The following is a 22,940-nucleotide window of genomic DNA, read 5'->3' on the forward strand; positions in this document are numbered from 1 at the left end:
ACAAGGAGTTGGAAGGGCCGCACCATGGATCCCTAATTTAACCTTCGCAGCTACCAATTCCCCCTTTGCACTCATCTTCCCAAGGTGGTGATGAGCAAGCCAAAACTGCGAATAGGGTGATTATGTGGGATGGCCCACAAATGAAATCTGACCATGCCTGCCAATCATCTGGACACTAACAGATCCTCTAGGCATGCCCTTTCCATGGCTTCTTTGTATCCCTTAGGCCTCTCATAGTCCCTCAGATTTGGCTAGATTTCCTCTTTATATCCTCTAGGAGGAAAGCCACAAGCTTCATATCATTCGTATGTATGAATCATACATATCATAAGTAACATAAGCCTTGATTCTTAATACTTGTTGCAACACAGAAAAAAAAAATACCTCCCAAACTAAGCTTCAGGCAATGGTAAGGAACTCTGTAAGTCTTTACTGGCAGAAGTAACTCCTGAAATGTCACCTGGGACCACACACAGTAACTTCAGAGGAAATGTCAACTGGCTTTACAATGGCCACTATTTCTTGCCCATTAGAGGAGGAGGAGGACTGTAAAGAGGGATAGCCAGAAGTAGACAATAGAAATAAGGAGATCATATTGATCAAGGCAGCCAACATAAAACAAAAAAATAATCAGAATAAGCACAATCATTTTTCAAAGCACAGGCTGGGTCATTAAGTCTTAAGGCCACCACTCCTCCATAGCGCCACATTCCTTGAGGGGAACTTAGATAATGATCATCATATCACACGATAACCTTGAGTCGTTATGCAAAAATCAGATTTAGCACTTTCTGTTTCAGAAGGCAGAAGCATGAGTGAGGTGCTGAGTAAATCCACCCTTCCAGGGAGATCAAACCAACTTTGATGCACAGAAAGATGGACTTGGGGAGCTCACGCTTGACTTCCCAATGCCACCGGTAAAATCCTAGAATGTGAGAGCTTGAAAACGCTTAGAAAGTATGATGCTTGACTCTTCACTGTAAGAATGAGGACCTGGGGCCTAGAGTGCTTTAGATAACTTGTCATTGTCCCAGGATCAAGGTCCAGTTCCTAGTTCCCAGGGTTCCCTCACTCTACTAGAGACACGCTCTCCACAGTACACACACAGTAATTGCCAGCAGCTCCACCACTATTCTTCCCAAGCACACATGATTAGTCATAGAACGTGTCTCCTTCCTAGCTTTGTAAGAACTATTTTGGATTACGTGAAAGGGTGCTTTGTGGGCTAAGGCACCGTTTCTATTCTACCAGCGATGCATTCTTCATCATATGATCATGACAGGTCAAAGTTACCTACTTCATTATCTTCTGTGGATTTTATATGCTTCCTCCTCTCAAAGAAACAAATATCCCCGTAGAATGAAAAAAAATGCTAAGAAACATATTCAGAAATCACGAAACAAAGTGAAGACCAACATGCTCTCATCATGAATTCAACATGCATGGCTCTCGCCTTCATCCTTCCGGACAGATCTCTCTTCCATGTCTTACCTAACACCTTTACATGCAGTTTGGTTAACTTGTTTGGGAAAGATTTATCTGTCTTGATTTAAACAACCCTGAAATGAGACTTTCAAATGACCGTAACACTTGTAACAGGTTAGAGGTGAGGCAGTATGCTCACCATGCACAGAGTGTGGCTACTGGGAGTAGAACTCACACAGTATGTCTACTGAAGTCACACAGTGCCTCTCTCAGTGACAACCAATCAGACCCTGATGCGGCCACTTCAGGATATTGGTTTGTCCATCTTGTGTCTGCTTGGGAGGGAAGGATTTAAGAACAAACAAGCCAAACAGTGCTGTCGTGTCAAAATGAACTGCAGATCAGCAGTTGCCTATGCTAACTAAAGAAGGTTTGCTGTTGCTGGGTGTCTTCCATCTACGCAAAGAAATGGGTTTGAGCAAAAGGATATCATGTTCAATTTCTCTAAGTAGGACTTTCAGTGAAATTAACTATTATGCCGATTACAATGTTCGGCAAACTACCTAGAAATATCATTCAAAGGAGAAAGGAAGAAATTGAAATGAATAATCAAGATTCATAATTTGAATTAAAGTTGATCAAATATAACTTCCAGGTATTTAACGCATTAGCTATTAGACTCAGAAAGCACGCCACTAAAACTCTGGAGCAAAATGAGGCATAATTGTGGACTTCTCTTTGATTTCACGTAGATTATGCAAATGAAATACCCACAGGCAGCAAAGAAGAAAATCAACCTCAAATTTTCCCTATAGCAATAAAAGACAATGAATTTCTTTCTTTCATCAAAATCTTTTCAAAAGTTCTTCAAAGACATTTGAAATGAACTGGTAAGGCAAATTCTGAATTGTACATACTATGACATTTTCTAAAGTATATTCTCCATTAAAAATACACTCAAACTCTATTGCCTAAAAGCACATGTATCTTACTGATACCAGTCCCTGTGAAATGCACGTGGGGAGAAAAAATAAGGCGACTGAATACTTCCAACCCAGGGGCAAACATTGCGGCCGCAAAATGCAAATGTTGAAAAAGTACAGAAAAAAAAAGTCCTGATTTCTCCCTTAATTCCATCGTGAAATGAAAAAGAAAATTAGAGAAAGCACATCACACTGAAAAGAGTAAAGCACAGCCACATGGTGAAGAATTGGAAAGGAGTGAAGGGTCCTTACACTGGCTTGTCCTAACACCTGCTCCTCCAGATAGGCGACCTTTTCTCGTCCTGGCACTCTGCCAAGCTGTGTTGTCTAGGCATGCTATCCTCACAACAGCAAATGCTGAAAGGGACCTGGACAGGTTCTCCTCACGCCCGAGCTCTCTGTACAAATGAACTAATCTGGATCCGGAGAGACTCAATGACTTACCCAAGGTCACATAATCAGTTAAGAACACAGTGAAGTAAGGCCCCCAACTCCTTGACTCCTGTCACTTCAATAAACTGCAAAATCAACCTGCTGAAAGATACTCCAGAGTCCCAACAACCCTCGTCTCTTGAAGAGGAGGAAGAGAAGCCCCCGTATCTCACATCTTCACATGGTTCTCCCTAGAAGCCTCTGTAAGACAAGTCTGACAGCAGAAGATAGAAATTCAATGAAGGACCAGTAAAGGACATCAACCATGAGGCCTCCAGCAACTCCCTCCTGTCATTCTGCTTTCTGGCTGTCGGAAGCACATAATTTGACTTACAATAACTTTATTGAAAAAGGAACATTTAATAAGCCCAATGTATGAGGACATTATGCATGAACTTGGCAAAATAATAGCACTACATTGTGCTCCTGTGATGTGAAAACCACCTGGCGATTTGTGTAAAAGGATAAAGGACCAGTTCCTGGAGGTAGGGACTTCCTGTGGGGACACACAGCAAGACAGGAAAACCTGAATGGTCTCACAGTCCTTCACTTAAGGATTGGGGGCATTTTGTAAGAAAAAAAAACCATAAAGGAGCTTTCTGCTCATGTTACACCAGTATTTCTAATGGTTTGAAAAGAAAAATGTACCATGAATGCTAGCTTTTGTGGTTTCTGCGATTTCACGACTATTACTTTTTAAATGTCAAGTACTTTGGCTTCTATTTATTAGTGTCTGATTCTAATCAGGCCTTAGTGTTTTGTCTTTGAAAACACAACAATTTCCCCCTCTCGTGCTTGAAATAGAGCCTCAGGGACTGGATGAGAAGAAAATGAATCTGGTATGTCTGTGATTTAAATCCACCCAACATGACTGTTTTGAAGAGTCATTCAATAGAAAGATCTGTATGGTCCAAATAATAAGATAGTTGGTATCTATTCCCCATTTCCAGTTACAGAGAAAGAATGGACAAGGAAAGGCTACCGTACACTGCAAACATCACTATAATGAGGCACAGATAACACAGTAGGGGCCTACTCAATAGTTGCTCCTCTTCATTCAAGAACAAAACTTGAATGTCTCCCAACTTCTAGTAGATAGCAGAAATTGTGGTTAGACCTAAACTTTCTACAAACATAATGATTTTTACATACATTTCTAACTATAATAAAGGTTGATTTATGAATTAGGTATAGTTAAAGTTTAATAATAAAAATCAAAATAATCATAATATACTATAATAAAAGTGTCAGCATAACCATTGCACTTTGGGGTATTATTACACGAAATAAAACACAGGCACCAAGATATTAGGACCGGCTTGATAACACAGAGGCTGCTACATGACCAGCAGGTCAGTAGCATATAATATTGATTCCATTGATCGAGGGGAAGATTCTCAATTCATGGGCATTATCGAGTAAGGGATGCAAGATTTCATCATGTCACTCAGAATGCTGCACGATTAAATTCATCAAGCATTTATTTCTAGAACTTTTGATTTAATAATTTTAGGCCACAACCGACTTTGGACAGCAAAACTGTGGGTAAAGGTAGAACACTGTGTAACAATTCATTATGGTGTAAAAGTTCAAACAGTGAGAGGGATGTAGGGAGAGGGATAAGGGACAGTGAGAGGGATGTAGGGACAGGGATAAGGGACAGTGAGAGGGATGTAGGGACAGGGATAAGGGACAGTGAGAGGGATGTAGGGACAGGGATAAGGGACAGTGAGAGGGATGTAGGGACAGGGATAAGGGAGGGACAGTGAGAGGGTTGTAAAGACAGAGATAAGGGACAGTGAGAGGGATGTAAAGACAGAGATAAGGAACAGCGAGAGGATGAAGGGACAGGGATAAAAGACAGTGAGAGGGATGTAGGGAGAGGGATAAGGGAAGGTGGTGGTGATTAAAATAAAATTTGTATGTAATTAATCTCTCTACTATATGGTAACCTGTAGGTATGCTACAAGGCTACACACTGCTAGTCCTAGGAGTAATGGAACACCAAACAAAAACCCCAGTTTCTGGTATTGCATACCTCTGTAGGGATTGGCTGTCAGAAGAACTCAGAGGCCCCAAAACAATACAGGCTTATTGATAAGACCCTATTACTGAAAACAGCACACAGGTTAGATTCAAGGGGAAAAAATCAAGCTGAACCTAAGGGCCCAATGATGTTACGCAGGCTGCAGGCAGTTAAAGGAATCAACTCTCTTACCTGGCTGTGATGTCTATGAACCACAAATCCAGCCTTCTAGGTAAGATGTGCCATTGATGTAATAGTGGCACAACAGTTACGGAGGTCACCAAGTGTTCCTTGATTGGCTTTGAACCTGCTTCACCAAAGGAAATCTCTATCTAGCATTGCAAACCTAGATGAAAACCCACAAGGTCCCTGGGAAGGGAAACCAATACTGCTGAATTTACACAGCATCCATCTGCTTTCTACAAATAGAGGCTATTCTAAGCTTTAATCAGAGAGGCTTCTCACTGTAGTAAACATCCCTGGCTACAGAAGATGCTGAGAATAAAGGATGGCTGAGGGCTCTGCCCTAAATAAGACATTTAATCACCCTCACAAGGCTCATAAGAACTAACCATAATATAGGGAGAAGTCCTGGAGAATGTCCAACACAGCCATAGTGATCATAAACTCTCAGTGGCTGTGTCAATGTCACTGGGCACACACAAATCTTCCTAACAGTCAGTTATAGACTGGGAAGGGGCTCGTGGAACCCTACCACTTATTAATGATCTACTGGCAACTAACAGATTCTGGGAGAGCAGGGAGCATAGTATCCAATGTGAGCTTACCAGGTTCTAATAGATAGTTTCAAACCTATGGTCACACATATAGCCCTAGCTAAACTCTGTTGGGCACTAGGCAAAAGAAAAAGTAGTGAGCAAGGGAAAGAAATCTGGAAGAAAGGAGAGGGCCTGGGAGGGATGGGAGAGGAATCAGAGAAGTTTGGAGGCAGCCACCAGCATGCATCAGATCATATGAAACCACCACAAAGCAGAATTTATTAATAAAAGCTCAAATTTACTCTGCAAAGGATAAAAGTAGAGCTGAGGATAGGGTCGAGAAGACAGACAGAAAATATAATAGTACTTGAATTTCAAGGAAAAGACAGACAAATCCTATATGGAAGGGATAGAATGGGATTTCAGGAAGAACAGGCTATAAAAAGGTGAAAGAGCATGTCTCTTAGTCAAGGTTCTGTTGATGAGAAGATACACCACGGCCACAGCAATCTTTCTTTCTTTCTTTCTTTTTTCTTTTTTCTTTTTTTTTCCTGATTTTTCAAGACAGGGTTTCTCTGTAGCTTTGGAGTCTGTCATGGAACTATCTCTTGTAGACCAGGCTGGCCTTGAACTCACAGAGATCCGCCTACATCTGCCTCCTGGGATTAAAGGCCTGTGCCACCACTGCCCGGCATGACCACAACAATTTTATAAGGGAAAACATTTAATTGAGGTGGCGGTTTACACTTTCAGAAGTTTAGTTCACTGTCATCATGGTGGGGAGCATGGCAGCTGGGAATATGGTGATGTACAGGCCAATGGTGCTGGAGAAAAAGCTGAGAAATCTACATCCTGATCCAAAGGCAACAGGAAGTGAACTGAGATACTGGATGTGGCTTGAGCATATATGAGACCTCAAAGCCCACCTCCATAGTGGCACACTTCCTCCAACAAGGCCATACCTACATCAACAAATCACATCTCCCGATAGTGCCATTCCCAATGAGCTCATGGGGACCAATCACATTGAAACTACCACCCCATGTGTGAGGGAACAGCAAATTCTAGTGGAGCCTGACCCTAGTTGCTATGGAGGAGTGCTGGTAATGGAGAAAGATAGCTGGAGCCTTGTGGTTAAAAGCTTGTGTATAACCTCACAAGAAGTTCAGACCTGTAGCTGTGGACATGAGGAAATCACCAGTTTGGGAAGCTCTTGTTGGTCACCATTTTAAACTGTGCAATTTACTGACAGTACATTGTGCAATGCCCCGCTATTTCTAGCACATTTTCATAAACCCAAAAGAAAATTCCACACCCACTAAGCAATCCCTTCCCCTCTATAGATCTGCCCAGTCTGGTTATTAGGATTGCTACAGTGCATGGCCACTACAGTACACGCTTGACTTCCTTCCCTGAGCATAAAGTTTACAAAGCCCATAATGTTGAAGCATGTGCCACTATTTCATCCCCGCCCCCTTTTAACCTCTGCATAATGATCCATTATATGGGCACATCACATTTCTTTATCTGGTGATGGGCATTTGGGTTGTTCGCACACTGGGCTGTTATAAAAGAGTGCTGTTGTGGCTAAATACAAGTTATTGCTTATGTATATGAGCGGAATGACTCGTTTCTTTGGAATAATAAGCTTAAACTTGGGGAGATCTCATCAGAGTCTTTTAGTGAAAGGATAGACGTGACGAGACTTCATTTAAAACTGTTGACTGTCTTTAATGTTCAGGAAGTAAGACCTATAGATGGCTTCCCAGAGACTCAGCAAACACATGTTCTTCCTGCCTGCTTGCCTGGTCTTCCTAGTGCCTTTCCTTTCTTTTCCCCTGGATGCATACATGTCTACATTCTCTCTCTCTCTCTCTCTCTCTCTCTCTCTCTCTCTCTCTCTCTCTCTCTCTCTCTCTCTCTCTCCCCCCCCCCCCCCCGTGTGTGTGTGTGTGTGTGTGTTCGAACCCACAAGTTGGCATGCAATCCGGTGGTCTAAATATGTGTCCACCCACACACCTCGCGGCTTTACTGCATCTTCTCAGGCCTCTGCACTAAAAGTCCTGCTAGCTCATCCCATCCGTAACAGTTCGCTTTTGCTTTGTCATTCCTGCTCTGATCAGACATCAGACACAAATAAACAGAGCTCTTGGTGCCGGAGGAGCAACGCAGAGGAGCATGGAATTCCATCAGGAAACACAAAGTTCAGTGCAGCAGCGTGCCGTGAGCCATTCCTGCAGAGATGACGAGGGCTCATCTTCTGATACCTTTCCTTCATCCGCCTCCTCCAAACATAGCAACAAACACAGCCAAGAAGTGGTTCCCTCAGCTGCCCTTCTAGGTGTGAAGCTGGTCTAGCTTTGAAATGGAACGGGTTAGTTCTTCAGATTTCGGGTATGTGCCTCTACTGATGTGCAAGGACACAAGGGGCAGTAACAGAGGCCTTGCTTGATTCCCTCCTCACACTTACTATAGGCTTGTCTGAAAGTTGGTATGATGGTCACTTAGAACTCGCCAGGAGCTGGGAGTGAAATATAACATCATCATTGTGCTGTTTTCCTGAGAATCAAGAAATTAAAATAAGTCAGGGTGCAGCTTGAACCACTTTATCAAAGACCTGGCCTGTGAGAAAGTATGCCTGTTCTGAGTAGGGACCCCTGCAAGGCTCTTCTGGCAGATGCTGAACTTTCATTTATTTGGAAAGGCGGAGGGGAGACAAAGGCTGCACATCTGGGGAGTGCCTTAATATGAACCACACCAATCTCATGGACATCAGATTTTAACAACGGCACTGTCTAATCTTAGAGTCCATTTACAACTCCGAAAATGCACAGTTTTGACCATTTTGCTTCACATTTTAAAAGTACAATTATAAACAAGCCTGCTAGAAACTGTACAACCTGTGGGTCATTCTAGATTAAGAGGAAAATAACCAGCGTGATTTTCAGAACAAAAAAGACCAGGCCTTCATAGGGGCAGAGGGCAGGGGAAGCATAAACCAGAAGAGCTGACTTCTGCTGTCTGAAGATCCCCACTGTAGCAGCTCCACACTGACGCATACACGTCCTTGTCTAACTTTGAACAAACCAGGTAACCATGAGCTTCCAGAGAAGATTGATGCCTCTCAGCCTCAGAGGTAGAGCTTGATTAGTCTATGAGAATTAATTATCACTTGTCAGGCGTTGGTTTAGAAACGGTCACAGGACATAATTACGAGCAGTGAGACTTGTGGACAAGTCTACTGAACATTTTATAAACATTTCAAAAGAAGTGGGCCAGTCAGGCGGTGGTGGCGCATGCCTTTAATCCTAGCACTCAGGAGGCAGGGGCAGGCAGATCCCTGTGACTTCAAGGCCAGCCTGCTCTACCGAGTGAGTTCCAGGACAGTTAGGGCTACACAGAGAAATCCTGTCTTAAAAAACAACAACAGTTTAAAAAAATGGACCAAGAAGGGGTAGGGCCTCTCCTAGTGCCTACCTGTTAAACTGTCACCAAGTGAGGAAGCGACTCAGATCAGTTGGGTCCAGAAAGGAACCGGAACCAGGCTGAAGGCAAAGCTGCCATTGCTGGAACTCCTAAAGCCTTCCGGCACCTAACCTCTAATTACCTGGGATGCACAATCCCTCCAGACTATTATGCAAGGTAATGCTTTTTCCTTTCAGGTTAAGCCATTTTTATTTTGGATATTCTGTTATTTGACACTAAAACATTCATAGCCAATAAACCTACCCAGAGGAGTGTATAAATGTTTATCAAGTACTGTGTTAACTTCCTTTTTAAAAAAAATTATACCCATAACCCAAATTATAATGTGTCATACCTCATCAGAAGTGCTGCTGTATCTGACCCTTTGGGAAATAAAAACAACTCCAGAAAAAACTACATATATGGAAGAATAATGCGGGGGGGAGAGAGAAATGAGCCTGCGGATTTAACTTGCACATGAGACTAGAAGGGAGCTCACAGCAGAATCACTTTCTTTAAAACTCGCCCCTGCCACAAATTCAAAAGGAAACTCCGGGGCCTGTTGGTGCAACGTACTCAGTTGCCACCACAGCAGAAACAAAACTACGAGAGCTGGGGGCTACTCCGCTCACCGCCCATCAGACAAATTCACTTCAGTAACTGGCACATTTGGACGACACGCACAGATGTGACCTTCTATGGTTCCTCCTGTCATTTCCTTTTGAACTTCTCCAATCAGGTGTTTGGGGACCTGTTCAGAGGAACAACAGGTAATGAGTTTTATACAGCTGCCACTTTCCTAAATCAGCGGTGGCACCAATGCACGACTTTAAAGGACTGAAACCCCCACGCCACTGCATCCATCAACTCCCCCACCAGACAACCTCCACCCCCAGAAAACAGAGTTGGATTAAGCTCCTTTGCCACCTCTTCTGCATAAAATCAAAGGGCCGTCTCCTTCCCGGAGGTGCCTTCTGTCTATAACTTAAAGCCAGGTCAGGATTATGCTGATTTGCCTGGTGCACAGACACTCAGCAGACAAGCATTGATAAGGCGTGGGGGGAGTCAGAGGAACTGCAAGTGACTGGCCAGAGTACTCAGAACAGAATCGGGTGGCCAGGGCTTGGCCTTCCTTTCAACCTCTTTGACTGGATCTTTGATTCCACCTGTATTTTCCTATCTACCTCCTAACAGTTTGAGTTTCTTTGGAAGTGGGAGGAAGACAGAGTGGGGAAACAGGATAGGCAGGAAGAGAGACACAGACAGAAACAGAGGCAGAGCCATCTCTAGCTCCCATAAGCCCTTGAGAAGGCAATGTACCACAACTTGGACACTCCTCCAGCAGCCTCTAGCTGGACTTCGCCTGTTAGCCACCCCGAGGCGAATGGTGACCTTGTGTTATTTGTTTCCAGCCCCTGAAGAACACAGGGTTTTTTCTGAGCCCTGAGGTTAGCAATGGCTGCGGCTTTCCCTTTCTTTCTGTATTTGTCCAGCACTTGAGAGTTGGAGCTCTCTCCAACCAGTACTTCCATTGTCTGAACGCTAAGCAGAACTTCCCTGCAATGCGAGCCAGATGCTCTGGACTAAATGAGCTGTATGAGCTGTATCAGTTCCCCAGCTCAAATCCTCTCCTCCGTGTAGCACAGACTACCCCAGTAGGCCTTGGGGATTTCTGCTCCCCACCCCCTGATGTCCTGTTCCTTAACTTCTCATCATATGGCAAGTGATCTGTTTTGTTTGTTCTCAATATATACTTCATGAATAGTATTTGCTCAGACTCTATAATCCGAAGTATTATGGGGAACAGCTTTCTACCACAAATTAACCACAACTCAGAGACCCTTCTCCACTGCTGACGAGATGATAACGATAGCAGCCTGTTAACACAGGACCTACAGCGATGAGTATTCTTTTTTTTTTTCCTAAGAAATCACTTATTTTTTAAAAATAGGTTCTTTTTTCCCTGTCGGTACTATGTATTGACTCTTGAATGAGGCAAGTACTTACATCTCCCACATCAGATTAAAAATTCTTTAAAATGTAGCAAAATGAGGTTCCAGCTTAATAGAGCCCCTCCTGAGATGGCTACAGATATATCCTAAGTACTCCAGGCAGACACGAGCATTATTGCTGATTTGCAGGTGAGCATCCTGTTACAGAGACAAGCCTTCCAGAATCATCTCACAATTTCCCACTTCAAGACTTTCTGGAATCTCTTTTCCAGCTGAACTATGTCAGAGACATTGGAGGAACCAAAAGGCACAGAAACCCTTCAGATTCTTAAGGGGGAAGAGAGATAATTGGTATTTTTTTTAAAGAAAATCTATGCACAATTCTTTTTTTTTTTTTTTTAATTCAAGTTCTGAGGAACACCCAGTAAGTAATTCACTGCATCCTTGGTAATTCAAGAAAGGAGAAAGTAAAATACAGATCCTATGCTTTTCCCTTTCCGTTGTGGGTGCATCCCCTGATGGGCGTTCCCCGTGACATGATTGCTTGATCTACAGTCAGCTGTCTGGCTGAGTTGCAGGGAAGGCAAAAGCAGCATGTTGCTCTTCCCAGTACTCTGCGTGAACAAAAGCTGTCTGCCTCACCATCTCTGAAGCCGAAGCTCACACTCCAAGAAGTTCACTTATATCCTTTTAGTTAAAACTTGCGATAAAGCAGATTAATTACCGCAATCACTTTTAACCACGGGGAAACCCCGCGAGCAAGCCAACAAACAAGCGCTATAAATTTTTACCAGGTTTGGAAGATAAAGTCTGTTCTCTAGCCACAGTGCCTTTATTTTGATTTTTTAGAAACTCTTTACCAAAGGCTATGCACAGCTATAGATAATATCAATACTTGGTGTTTTGATAGAGATAGTTACTGGGGCTGTAGGGATGGCTCAGTGGTTAAGAGCACTTAGGGCTCCTGCAGAGGACCCAGGCTTAGTTCCCAGCACCTGCATCAAGTGGCTTGCAACCTCAGTTTCAGGGGCTCCAACACCCCTGGCCTCTGAAGGCATCTGTACTCATGTACATGGTTCATATAAATGCTTACACACACGCGCGCGCACACACACAGGAATAAAACCAAATCTCTTGAATCCTAAGGCAGATCTACATGGTGAAGATGATCTAATACTTGGCTTCAAAGGAACCATATTTGCTGTTTGCATCCTGCCAATCTTTCAGTTTTCCCCTCCCATCCCACCGGTTGCTACTAGAGGGGGGTGAGCTATGGAGAAGATGATCAGATAGTCTGATTACTTTTATTCTTTGAAACCAGCAAGCCATACAAGAAAACAGACCAAAAACGTTCACACACTTTAGATTCGTAGAAAGACAGTGGACTTTCTCTGGAAGATCAGGTAGATAAAAGACAGGTGAGCTCAGGGGACGAGGGCACAGATCTGAGGTGACAGCTTGCTTGGCAGAGATCCCAGCATTAACAATCTGCAATGAGAATCTGACACTCAATCATTACAGGCTGAGAAGCCGGAGTCCCTGGCACTGCGGGCACTCACCACGACGGAATGGAGTCTGCTCTTGGTCCTGTTGGGAGAATCCGGAGCCCTGCCTCCATCCTGTCAACGTCCCCACTCTTCAGGACCTCATGATTAGCAGTTACACAGGGATTCTTTGTGACTCCAGATGCTCCTCCAACCAAAGCTTATGTTGTACAGCAATCAAGAACACTGGCTATTACGAGCACTCTGCCTGATGGAGTTGGAGGGCTCTTTTTGAGCACGGAAGAAGAAAAATCAGTAGCTAAGCAGGGGCGGACGGGGGGAGGGCAGTCACAACAAGTCGGGTATAATTGGATGTGAACTTTCCATGGCATAGCAAAAGAAAAAAAGAAAAAAAAAGCTTCCATTTTTCCCTTTCAAGGCCATTGCTGAATGTTATCCACGGGACATAGTGAATGAAAATGTCAGTAGTTCTGGAAATTTTGATCACAGACCACTTAAAGCACCATCGACTCTTATGTTTGTAAATGACTTTTCAAAGATATTTCCTGTGTACAAACAGGCGAGAACGAAAGCAAGTCGCTTCTTTGGATGGCAGGGTAGCAAGAATTTAATTCCTGCTCCAGATAACCTTCCTGAGTGTTGGTGACAGAATGTGTTGAAACAGAGCATCACACTCGGGCATGCTCAACCTCCACACATTGTGGGACAAGACGAAACTACAAATCTCGTCATTAAGAGCTGTGCAGGATGAAGTAGCAGTTGTTTAATCAAAAGGGCTCATTTAATACTGTGCCTAACGTCAGAATTGATGTGGAAATAAAATGCATCTTCTCTCCTCTGCACAAGATAAATGTGTGTGGTCTAACAGGATCCTGGGAGAGCATGCATAAATTTCAGCCATGATAAGCAAACCTCTCCTCCCTCTGCCCAGAGGACAGGAGTAGCTGTACTAATGAGCATCAAGAGAAGCCGTTTTTAAAGTGTGTTTGTGGGGAGGCACTGGGGTAGTCAAACAAAATTTCTATTTATACCATTTTAATACTATTCCCCTCAATATTTGCTTTTGTCTTTGCTTTATGATGCATGTACTAATATAGCCCTTGCACACAATTTTAAATGAATAAGAAAAATTATGTTTAGATAAGTATCAGAGTTCATGCTCGAAAACATCTCAGATGCCACTTATCTAGAGATATAAAGGAAGTCTGTTTAAGCTGTGTGTGTGTGCAAGAGTTTATGTGCAGCAGGGGCCAGAGCGTGTTGGATCCCCTGAAACTGGAGTTACACACACACACGCACGCACGCACGCATGTGTCACATGTATGCTGGTGCTTGCTGAAGCCAAAAGAGGACATTGGCTCCCCAGAAGCTGGAGATATACATGGATGTATGCAATCCACTATGGGTGCTGGGAAAGAAGCCTGGGTCCTCTGGAAGAGCGGCGGGTACTCTTGAACACTTAATCCCAACCACAGACTCCCTAAAACTGAGGGATCCCCTCACCAGCATTATCTAAGGCAAGATCTGCAAACATTCTATGTTCTCCTGGGTCCAGGAGGAAAAAGAACACCAACCACTCAGCTTCCATAGGTGGATCTGCCTCTGGTAGGTAATTATTCCCACACAAGTGATACCTTGGTCTACAAATGAGCTGAAGAAAATCATCAATCTATTTCTGCGTCAGTTAGAACTTGGTGGGTCCTGTACAGAATATTAATTTTGTGGAGAATAAGCAACAGGAGGACCAGATAAATCATTAGCACAGAGCAGAGAAGGCCTAGTAAATTCTTTCCAAAGCTTTCTCTCTCTCTCCTTTTCATCCCAAGAGCAAAATGACAAAGTATATATGCACCACTCACTGTCTTTGATATCTCTGTTTATCTCATTTGACTGCTTCAAAGACCATTAGGACATATTTCTACTTCAAGTCTCAATTCAGTCCTCATTGATTTTCGCAAATTAACGTGACATACATAGAATTATAATCTCCCCATCTCTGAAATCCTGTCATTTTTAATTTCATAAAAGCAAAATACTGTTTATTGTAGGTAGAGTATAACACCAAAATTTGATTTACATGGACAAAGTGCATAAATTTTAAAAATAATGTTGATTGCTCTTAGTGGAAATTCTTAATGAAAAAAATTTAAGTTAAAGCTAATACAATAGCTAGAACTCCTAGTAGAGTCCAGGGACCATTTCCAATCAAAACTGATTTCTCCACATTCTACACAATGTATTTACAGCTCTCACGAATACTTATTTATTAAAGAAAATGCTCCCAGGCACTAAAAGAAAGCACACGCAACTTTTCCAAAGGATGCTCCTTGCATCTGCCCTTGCAGCTCAGCACACTGTTGCACCTGGACAGGATGCCAGGGCGTCCCCACAGGGCTCCACACTCCATCATTCTGCACCGTCCTTTCTGTCATTTCCGCACTAGCGCTATCAGCTCTCCCAAAGTGCTCTCCACTCTCGTCAGGTCATCTTCCACAGCCTACTAAGAGTAGCTACTGTGTAATCCACTAGAAAATACAAACTTGGCTGCTTGAAATGTCTTCTTAAGGAGACGGGGATTTGTCCATTTCGTTCAACTCCCAGTGTCTCTTCCACGTCTAGCTAATGCCTGACACTTCACCATCAGTTTCTTGAGTAAATAAATGGATGGTGGCTAACTGAACAAAGAGCCTATCTTTAGGCCTTCCAGCCTTCCCACATTCCCAGTGACACAGAGGGGCCCAAAGCCCAGAGCATTAAATCCATTCTGTTCAAGTGCCTACTTGGTTTGATCAACTATTCTACACCTCTTCTCCGATTAGGCAGAAGTGACTCATTTGCATATTCTCAGAGCTAGTGACCAGGAAAGCTTTCTTGAAGCCAAAAGAGCAGTGACCAGCTGGAGAGTTGACTCAGTGTTTAAGAGCACTGATTACACTTCCAGGGGACCAGGGTTCCATTCCAACACCCACATAATGGCTCATGCCCATCAGTAACTCTAGTTCCAAGGGGTCCAAATTCCTAGTCTGGTCCCCACTGGTATGCACATGGTAAACAGCCAAATGTGTGTACTATGTGTGCAGGCAAAACACCCATACACATAAAGTGATCTTTAGAAAACAAAAACCAGACCCACAAAAACACACAAGCAAAAATAGCTTAGAGTGAGGAACAAAAGAACTCCCCAATGTGTTACAACATCTTCTAGTATTACCTTCCGCATGCAAGCTTTTGGAACACTTTTAATTGAATTGGAAAGTAAATTAAAGAAATACAGGGTAAACTATTTTTTTAAAGCATCTGATAAGATTTCGTGTTTTCTTGGCATTAAAATTTGAACACGGATCCCATTCCCCTCAAAAATAAATCCATGTACTTAATGCAGTGTTCAGAGATGCAGATCTGGGGAGTTGACTGGATCATTGATGGAGTCATAACTTGATGGTGCTATTGAGAGGAAGTGGAAAGTAGGAGGTTGGAGGAATTAACTCAGCTACGGTGTACTTTTGTGTGCTTTGAAAGGCTGTACCCTTACCTCAGATAAACTCTCTGCTTCCTGGCCGCTGTGAAAGGAGCAGCTGTCCACGTGGTGTTTCTGCTTCCCCTTGTTACTAAATGCAACAGAACTAGCCAACCATGGACAATAGTTAGTAGCTGAAATAAATCCTCCATTAAGTAAGTTGTTTTTCTCAGGCATTTTGCCACAGCAATAAAAGACCAACTAGCACATCAGCTGAGCAAGATGGTGCTTAGAGACTGGTTGAGACGAGGAGAACTTGATGCTAGAGAAACACGGTGTACAAATCGCCAGGGAATAGCTCATGGTTGGTCTGGAAAATCAGCACAAGGGTACAATCTTGGTCCTTAAAAGGCTTATCAATAACTTTACCTCAGGCTTGGCTTGGAGTTTATCTAGTAGAGCACTTGCCTAGCATGCCCTGGATTTTGTCCCCAACACTTCATAAAACAGGTACACATTTGTAATCTCAGTACCTGGGCAGTGAAGGAAGAAAGATTCATCAAAGCAGAAGTTCAAGGTCACCACCTGCAACTTAGTGAGTTGGTGGCCTGCCTAGGATTTTATTCAACCTCATATCCAAAAGAAAAGAAAAGAAAAGAAAAGAAAAGAAGGGGAAGAGGGGGAGGGAGGGAGGGAGGGAGGGAGGGAGGGAGGGAGGGAGGGAGGGAGGAAGGAAGGAAGGAAGGAAAGAGAGGGAGGGAGGGAGGGAGGGAGGGAGGGAGGAAGGAAGGAAGGAAGGAAGGAAGGAAGGAAGGAAGGAAGGAAGGAAGGAAGGAAAAGAAAAACAACCATTTTTGTTGAAGGTTATGTTTAGAGGTTCAACCTAAACCTCCTAAAGAAAAGACTAGATAAATGTGAACTGGAATCTTAAAAAGGGAACAACAATTAGAATTTGATTATTCACCCAAATATCTGTATCATTGAGATGAATGCTTTCCTGTTTGTGTGATCGCTCTTGGGTGGATTAATACTATGGAGTCTGTACATACTGATTCTAATCTAATTTGTCATTGTATGTTTCTAACTCTTATACATCAGATATACTTATAGGGTCTCAAATACAGGGAATATTAATATTTCTAGTGAGAAAATGTTGCCCTCTCTGCACGCTTCACCTACATCCGACCTTTGTCCTGTGTCCAAACCTACTTTTGTCTCAAAAGCTCACTAAACATACCAGAAAGTTCATAGGCCCCCATTCCGACCCCTTCCTAGTCTCCTCTCTGTGTCAACCTGTTAATAATTAAAATTTATAAATGGTTGTAAGACTCATCAGCTCATTCGGAGAGGAAAGCAAGAAGTAGAACTTGAGTCTCTTGGTTAAAGAAATGTTTTCGCTACACGGAATGACATTTTCTGGTGTTTTGTGCTCATTTAGGAAACTCACACCGCAGCCACTCGATGTCAGGTGACTAAACAACAGTAACAGTGTTTACCTGATATGGATGCTCGGACCATCTGCTCGACGCAGGTAAATATGTATGCTTTCCCCTTTCCAGATTATCCACAGAATCAGAATTGTAATGAAATCAGTGCCTCTCTTCATTTCCCGGAGGTGATACTGAGAGCCCGAAGAGTTACTCAAGCAGCCTAATGTGGGTTAGGAGCAAACTATTGCTGAAAGTACCAGAGGCGTCTCTGCCCATCCCCCAACAACAAATCATGATCCCACAACGGTGGTGTCATCCTTTGCTGCAAGCTCCTCATTCCCTAATAGTATCTGCTCACTAGTTTTCCAAGAATATAAACACACATTGTTATTATTAAAACAATGATACATCTCAGATCTAACACGTTCTCCAAAGAACAGTCAGCTCATAGACAGAGACGATAAAACCAAAGGCCACATAAGTTTGGACAATTGTGGGAGAAAACACACTGGGATTTAGAGACAGAACCAGTATGGGACTCCTTATTTTATGACTGGCCAGAATGCCCCAGTGTTCGCCACAAAGGCTTAGCTAACAACCATCAATAGTGTAAATGTGAGGTAATCTTTTTTTGTCTAAAAGATGCATTCACGGCCAGAACCATCTAATTCATGTAATCAGCAGTGAGTTCTGCTGTGGGCTGCGCTGGGCAGCCATCTGTCAGGAACTGTAAGAGTTGGTAGAACAGTGGTTGGGAGACAGGATCCACCAGCCTCTAAGAACATCCTCCACTTGGAAGACCATTTGTTTGTGGACACTCTAAGAGCTGGGTACCTCAGCTAGCCAGCATAGTTCCACAAGGATCCTAGAACGTCCCCATGGGACTTCTCCTGCTGGGGGCTAGACTTTGCCCTGCTGTTTCAGACACTATACTCTATCCAAACCGCAAGCAGTGAAATACTCCAGGTATAGAGAGTGCGTGGAAAATGCAATTCTGCCATTTCCAAAGACAGACTACGCAGCTTAACTTTCTAAATTGCCTTGCCTAAATGAACATTCCATAGCTGAGCCTCCACAAGCGGCTTTGACAGTTTGTTCATGTGCTGTGCCTCTGCCTCTATCAGGATTAATTATGCAGTGTCTTCATGAGGAGAAATCACATTCAGATGCAAGTTAAAACAGAAAAGAAAAAGGGTTACTTCTCAAAGGAAGATTACTGTATCGAATCCCCCCCCCATTGCTGGAGCCCTTCCATATACCAACAGATTTGGATGGCAGTCCCCAGCTGGGCTAGCCATGGGCAGGAGGAAACTGACATGTTCGAGAACCGAAGAGTCAACAAGATGGGGAAGGCCAGCACGTTATTAACCCCCTTCTTTCTATATACTTCCATGGCAAGTTGTAATTCAATGTACATCTGTTCACTTGCTTCTGAATTTTTAAGATGGACTGACTTCTGACTTCCTTTCGGGAACAGTGAGCCCAAGGAAGAGACGTTCTTTTATTTGTTTTGCTTTCAGGAGATAAAAATTCTGTTAAGGTCTGAGCTAGAAGTTAAAGGAAACTCCACAAAAAGAGTATTCTCATATTGAATTTTTTTACATGCACGGGATTATAAAAAAATATTTAAACTATCTGATTACATACACGAGCTAGGTGTTTCAGATTCCAGAGGAACAAAGTGATGCTATACAACCCAGTGCCTCATAACGAAACAATAAAGACAGCCCTACAAAGTGTCACAACGGTAAGAGTGTGACATACAGAATCTCTGTGCTCAAGACTACTTTCAAGGACTTGGCCCTTGTCACTCCTCAGCTACTGCCTAGACCCTGAGGAGGGTGGGGTCATCGGGGAGGTTGAATAATGAATAAAGCGGATGTCTTAGTTGCATTCACTAGTGAATTATTGTGTGTAAAGTCCAATTCAAATAGACCCTGAACTTGGGCTATTCGGAGGGCAGACCTTCTTCTCTCTCCATGAACCCTCCAGGAGAGCCATACCAACCAACACCAGCACAATCCACGGGTAAGACTGCCCCCACCCCCGCGCCGTTCTGGGTTTGCACCACGTCTGTAACAGAGGGCATTTCTCAAAGGAAAACGCAACTTAACCTAGTTGAGAAAGATTAGTCTTTGTGGCTGTCACCCTCCCTGGAAACAGCGTCAAGAAAATCCACACACACATATCCCAAGTCAGGCAGTTACACAGGGGAGAAGGACCGAGGGGAGGAAACGGGGAGAGAAACGGACAGCGATAGGGGGTAAAGCAGAGTCCAGAAAATGGTAAAAGAAGGGCAGTATGGAGGAGCAAAGGATGGCGAGAGAGAAGAGAGTAGCTGGGGATGGAAGGCAAGACAGGCAGCCAGGGAGGGTGAAAAATGCGCGGGGCAGCGGAGCGCGGCGACTGGAGAGGCAGCCGCGGGGACCCGCGCGCCCCTGGGAAGCCCAGGCTGCGCTCCTTGCGCGAAGCCCAGACGCGGGGCGCGCCCGCCGCTCACCTTTCAGGATGAGGGTGTCGATGTCCCGGTCGATGCCCAGGAAGTAGCACTTCCTCCAGAGGCCCGAGTAGGTTGCGAACAGCGGCCGGCCACACTCGGCGTCCAGCCCTCCGAGCCCTAGCAGCGAGCGCCAGGACTCTGGGTCTGCGCGCCCGGGGCCACCGGGGAGCAGTCGGCGCCCCAGGGGAGGCGAGTCCCGCAGCGGCAGGTGCGACAGCGGCATCAGGCGGTTCTTCTGATCCGGGGGGTCGGCGCCCGCGCGGCTGCGCTCGCAGCTCTCCTTGTGGCGCCGGGGGTCGGTCTCGTACCAGTGATCGGTGAAGATGGCCGTGACGAGCAGCCCCAGGGAGCAAAGGCTGAGGCCGAGACTGAGCGCCGTGACGAGCGCCCGCGGCTCCATGGCTTCCCGGCCCGCCGCAGCCTCCGGTGGGCTCGCAGCCGCCGCCAGACACAATGCACTTGGCCTCGGCGCTCCGCCGCGCGCCCTCCCTCTCCGCCACCTGCCCCGCACTCCCTCCCACGGCCGCCCGCCCGCCTCACTCCCCCGCGGGAGCCTCCTCCCGCCCGCCCGGCCCCGCGCCCTCCCGCGCCGCTCACACTTTCCCGCCCCCCTCCCCCTTAGCGGGCTCCCCGTACTCCACCGCCCCCCGCCGCTTACGCCCCTCTTCCTCCTCCCTGCTTCCAGCTCCCGTGGTCTGCCCCCCTCTCCAGACCCCTCTCCCTTCCTTCACCTCTGCTCTCGGTCCTGGCTTTGCTCTCCTGGTCTTTCTCCTCTTCTCCCCGTTCCTACTTTCCCCTTACTTTTCTTCAACTCTTCCAAACACTCTTTCCTCACTCCCGCTAGCCCTTTGCGTCCCTGGCTTCCTCTAACTTTATATAGATATATATACCTGCCTTGAATTCCAAGCCTCCCCGCACCTACCCCTGCGCAGACCGCCTCCGGTCCTCTCTCCCTCCCACGACCTTACAAGACATCCACCAACATCAGGCTGGATCTTGTCTCTTGTCCAAGTTGATTCTGATCACTGTCTCCATTTTGCCCCCAAGAGCAAATCCCATCCAATTCCGAGAGCGTGGGCGTTTTTGACTCCTTAGAATCTTGATCTTGGAGCAGCGAGCCTGACTCCTGAAGGATCCGATCTCAGAGACCTTGGTAGCTAGCTAGGTAGATGTCCGCTCTCAACAGTTCATGGCAACCTGGAAGCATCCTCTCTGCCCCAGTCCTTCTTTTGCAAGAAGACACCCAGTGTCTCTGGAGCCACAGCACCACAGTCAGAGATAATACCCACCCACTTCATTTCTGCCTGCTCTGAAATGGACTTCTTTTTTGTGGGCTAGCTCCACACCCGAGTGACTGACGGCTGCCTGGATCAATAAGGCCTTGCCGTGGCACCTGCTCTGCCAAGTGATTATTGCCTTTGAATAAAGCAAGCCCCCAGTGATAAATCAAAGTAATGATTTTCTCCTGTGCAAGTTTGTCTGGTGGCCATTGAGGGTCAACAACAAACCAGTGCACTACACCAGTCAACACGTGAGGCTTTCTGTTTTTCCGAGGCTCTCCAGAGTCACAGATGTTCACCCCAAGAATGGCAGGCAGGGTATTATTTTCTAAAAGAGGAATCCGTAGGACTTAGGTACTAAGGGTGAATGATGCATATATATCTTCTGCATGGCAAGGTGTTCCACCTATGCCCTTGAGACCATGTCAGAGATAGAAAACTGTGCTGCACCAACCCAGGACAGCTATCCTTTCGTTCTGATGTCATGAAATATTAATGATCCCAGAGATTATGAGGCATTCATTAGATGCTAAATGTCATTACTTTGTGATTTAATGGGACTTATTAATTAGTGCCCCCCACATCAATTGATAGTAAGGTGATTTATCTGCCTCCTTTGGAATGGCATCTGTAAAGGTGACAGGAGAAGCTGCTGAGCTTCATTTTCGTTGCTGCTTGTGCTCAACATCTTCAGGGGATATTTTTCTGTAGACGAACATGTACCTCTTCTGAGCCATTCAATTCACAGATCCCTTAAGCAAATCTTGGCCACATCAGACCCCCGTGTCTGTTTCTGCTGACCTGCCAATGTGAATTATTGCTTGGATTTTCTCACAGCTTCAGCAAGAACTATGGTGAGCTCTGGGTCTAATTAAGGGAGACAGAGAATTACAATTTTAGTGTTCTCACAATCCGCTCCCCCTTAACAGGAAACAGGAAGCCCAGCAGAGGCATCTTATCAGGGTTCACACAGAAACGATGGCACCGAGAAGGTTTTCTTTTGTTTATGTTCTATAATATGTGTAAGATCATAGATCTTTCTAGACATACAGAGTCCATTTAACTGTGAGTCCAAGTGGCATCTGAAATGAACTTAGGGGGCCCTGTGTCTTTTTATATTCAAAAGAAGTCTCTCAAGGTGGCTGTTACAAATCTGGAGAGTCTTAAAGGTTGCCAGCCCTTTAGTGTGTGTTTACCCCTTCATCAGGTCCTCATCTGGGGTACTATAAGACTCAAATACTTAGCCACATTTTATAGTCACGTGATCGTCATCACACTAATCCTGTGCCCAAGTGAGAAAAGACATCAGAAACCCTTTTCAGTCACTGCTATGGGACTTAAAGGAACATAGTATTCTGCCTCTGGTTCTCTAGGTGGAACTCTTTGATCACACCCTACTTAGAACCTAGCATCATCCGCGGGTTCACTTACGTCTCTGCTTAAGATCAACCCCAGCATATAATCTAAAGGTTACTCAATGATGGATTGCCTTTGACAGTATTTCATAAAAAATGTCACACATTACAAATATGGGCCAGCAGTGTGTAATGAGAGTGCTGCCTCTGCTGGTTCTGCATTAACAGCATTGGAGAAAAGTGACATGCCATGCGTATACTGGCTTTGCTACAGCAACTGCACACTGCTTCGTCCACGGTTTCAACATTCCTCTGCTGGATATTTCCAATGATGAATTATCACCCACCAACCACTGCTGTTAGAGAGTGAGGAATACAGAGAAGAGAAAGCAGTTCCTATCTTCATGTTGT

At 44.7% G+C, this 22,940-nt stretch overlaps 1 protein-coding gene across 1 annotated transcript in view; it reads right to left on the bottom strand.

The window, feature by feature from the left end:
* Positions 1-20,399, bottom strand: part of Tmem178a (transmembrane protein 178A) — a 57,610-nt gene extending 37,211 nt beyond the window's left edge. The window contains exon 1 of the mRNA XM_057777316.1: positions 19,895-20,399. Within this exon, the coding sequence (XP_057633299.1) occupies positions 19,895-20,294 (400 nt within the window). The 5' untranslated portion in view covers positions 20,295-20,399. The remainder of the gene's footprint in view (positions 1-19,894) is intronic.
* Positions 20,400-22,940: the final 2,541 nt, after the last annotated feature.

The sequence above is a fragment of the Chionomys nivalis genome, chromosome 1 (assembly GCF_950005125.1).
Source record: "Chionomys nivalis chromosome 1, mChiNiv1.1, whole genome shotgun sequence".
Lineage (NCBI taxonomy): Eukaryota > Metazoa > Chordata > Mammalia > Rodentia > Cricetidae > Chionomys > Chionomys nivalis.